This window comes from Eupeodes corollae, chromosome 3, assembly GCF_945859685.1.
Source record: "Eupeodes corollae chromosome 3, idEupCoro1.1, whole genome shotgun sequence".
Lineage (NCBI taxonomy): Eukaryota > Metazoa > Arthropoda > Insecta > Diptera > Syrphidae > Eupeodes > Eupeodes corollae.
Window position 1 is genome coordinate 11,179,686 of NC_079149.1, and position 3,383 is coordinate 11,183,068.

The window sequence follows — 3,383 nt, forward strand, 5'->3', positions numbered from 1 at the left end:
GCTTCTTTAATATTTAACAGTTTGCTAAAACCATATGACATCTTTACATTTATTCTTATAAGAGATAAAATGGTCCAGTCAACATTTGGGAATCCCAATTTTTATATTCGCTTAAGCATATTTGTTTTGTTTATTTTCATGAGCTGTCAGTTTTTAGATATATTTGGATGATCGTTTTTAAAAAAAGGTAATTAGAAATTTAATTTACTAATTAAAAGAAAAGTTTAACACTGCGTTGTCTCTTAGTAAATTTCAAATATTTAACAAATTGCTTACTTTTAAATTGTTTAACCCTTAAGCATAGGTTATTTAAAAAGTAGGGCCAGTAAATTTACGTATATATGTTTCCCAAAATCTTATTCAAAGAATCTGCAATTTAAGAAATAGATGGGCATATGTATAAATTATTTATAAATAAAAAGTTATGACTTTGAAGAGCAGAAGACAAAGTGCCAATAAATGGATAATAAGCGTCACATTTCTGAGAATTCCATCGGTTTGACTTACAAAACCCTAAACAAGCTGTAAAAACCGACCCACTGCTAAATTAGGGCTGTTCAGATTCTCAAATATGGTTCGATGGGTATCAGAAGAATTGACAAATGCTGTCAAATATCTTTTTCCATTTGAATCTAACCGAGTAGGTCCTACTGGGATTGCCTTTGAAATTTTAAAATATGGACCAACTTCCTTAATATGTGTTTTTCAAATCTTCTGAAAAAAAGTTATTTTAAAAATTGCCCTTAAATGTCGCTCTGTCCATTACAACAGTCATCATTATTTTTTATCTTTCGATGTGCACTGCCTGGAGTTTTCCTTTAAAATAAAATTCTCTTTAAATGTGACGAGCTAAAGTCCACATTCCAAATCATGCTTGTCAAACCTGCAAAATATCAATATATTTAATAAAATGCAATAAAAACACGTTCACATTTTCAAATTCAAGTCAAACAATCTGCATTTGTGAAACATATTTGAGAATGACATTTCTGTGGGCATGTTCAATAATTGTTTGGAAACGAATTATGAATTGGTTTCGTTTTTTTTTTGCGATGATATTAGTGACAGATGTATGCCCTGCCAACTAATCATACATCAAATAAACTAAAAGGAATCACTTAAGAAAACTCAAAAGTAAGCAAAACTTTTAAACAATTGCGTAGATGGTTTTTCCTGAATCGCACTGTAAACATTTCTGGCATAATTTGTCGTTTTGGGATGCACCGCTAAAGTTCCCCTTACGTAGGAAAATCCAAAGTATTGAGAAGGTGTTTTTGGTGGGGTTAAGTCTTCTCTGTTGATTTATGACAACTAAAATAAAATTAAATACATTTCAAAAAAATCATCAATTAAAACAATTAATTACGAATTTCAATCAAATCTAAAACTGACGTTACGCCATATTTTCCTTTTAAGTCCGTTCGAATTCGAACATTTAATGTTCGAATACCTCATCACATTTTAAAACTTACGTAAGAACAAAACACAAATCCATTGTTTAAATTATAAATTAAAATAAATCTTTATTAATAACATTCATTATTAACGAACTGTGGAGCAATATTAATTGACGCCGCTGACGTATTTGGATCACATACCGTCCCAGCTACAGCATCTTCTACATTCGCTCTCAAAATTCGAAAGTTAACGTCGCTATAATCAAGTTTCGAATACAAATAGATTGGCAATCGATTACTCATCACCCAAACGCCCTGCTTGACTTGTTGATCGACTTTCAAATCATTTGGAAACTGAATGAGTGATGTATTGGCAGCACCCACTTGGCCATGATTTGACGGCGTATAAGGTTTGCGTGTGTCCCAACAGCCGATGGCATCGCGATGAACTTGAGTAAAGAACATAACTTGATTACGATCGATGCCCGAGGTCGACGATTGTCCGAGGCGTCCACGTGTGCCGATCGTAGCGAAATTTTTAGCTACGTCTTGAGCTTTGTCTGGCCAATTGTTTTCATCACGTAGCACCGATGTGCTGACCATGAATTCATTGTAACTGGCCATTGGATGGAAGAATAAAATTCGATCGTTGGCTTTGTTGATGGGTGACAGGCTCATTCCGAAGACACCATCGAGCCACTGGAAATTCAAGCCATACACATTGAAATCCGCGGCCACGGGGTTTGGATTGAAGTTGTAGTTGGTGGCACGCCAACTGCGATTCTTGGCCAAGCTATAGACGACGATGCCAAAACGCCACACATCCGTCACGTAAACATGAGCGTCATCGCACTTTCCATCGCGGACATCGACCAAAATATTGGAATGCAGGGAATCCTGTTTGACTTGGTCGGGGGGCAGTTCGTATGAAAGGATTCTCTTGTTGGTGCGCAGGTCGTAGGCGACGATTTTCGGTGGACAGATTTGGTTAAGACTCACCGTGGCATTCACCACTCCGGCGTCAATGAGCCACAGGCGGGAGCATTCATCGACCCAGGTGCGATAGACGGACATGAGTTTCGAGCAGTCGGGATTGTAGGGATCTCCATGCTCCTCCCAATTGGGATACGGCTGGAGCGAGGGACTGAGTTCCTTGGGTGGAAATGGCAGCACACTCAAACTGGCCGGAACTCCGTCCTTCCAACGAGGAGTTGTCACAAAAATCCGATCCGCATACACATCGATGCCCAAGGGAAGATTATTCTGGGGAATTAATTCACTAAGGACTCATTTTTATCAGGCAACTGACTTTTTGAATGAAAAAGGAAAATCTTAACTTACTTGTTGGCAAGAGCTGCCTTCCTGCGGGCAAACGTTGGATAATCAAAGTCCAAGTACTTCCATTCGTTGACGATTTGAAAGGGATTTGGTGATGACGAAATGGGATCCAAACTGGGCCCGATTGGTGGCAAATAATTGTTATTTATTGTTGGAAATGATGTTCCATTGATAATCGCAACAATAGATAACCCGATCAGGGTCACAAATTGCAGACAACTCGGTTGCAACATTTCGACCAGACAACTTAAACAGTTGAACAAACGGAGCAAGGTTTAGGTGTGATGATGAAAAAATTCAAAACGTTTCTTAGAAACTTGCTTCTTGCTTCGGTGAGTACTACTCGCGAAATGAAGTGAAATAATAAGTATTATGAGTATGAGTAACAATATTGAATGGTTAGGGGATTAATAAAAGATTAATATTGGCGGTGGGAAAGTCTCTAACGATCCAACCATCATCAGACCTGGTTTAAACTACAAAATCTGTTCTACAGTGGGGTAAGATGATTGTAAAGTTGGTTTATTTTGCTTTCTTTGTGTATGGAAAACTTTGGGAAAATGACTTTGAAAATGAGAGGCTTTAGAAGAAAATTTTTACACAAATATTTGTTTCTTTGTTTAGCACTGATAACGTGACATTTCCACG

General features: G+C 37.4%; 1 protein-coding gene across 1 annotated transcript; it reads right to left on the bottom strand.

Annotated features, from left to right (window-relative positions):
- Positions 1-1,494: 1,494 nt before the first annotated feature.
- Positions 1,495-3,111, bottom strand: LOC129951684 (protein yellow-like). The gene is made up of 2 exons (XM_056063969.1): positions 2,739-3,111; positions 1,495-2,676 (listed from the first exon to the last, which is right to left on the bottom strand). Exons 1-2 carry the CDS (start codon positions 2,966-2,968, stop codon positions 1,527-1,529), a joined length of 1,380 nt encoding a protein of 459 aa, XP_055919944.1. The 5' UTR covers positions 2,969-3,111; the 3' UTR covers positions 1,495-1,526.
- Between the last annotated feature and the right edge of the window lie 272 nt (positions 3,112-3,383).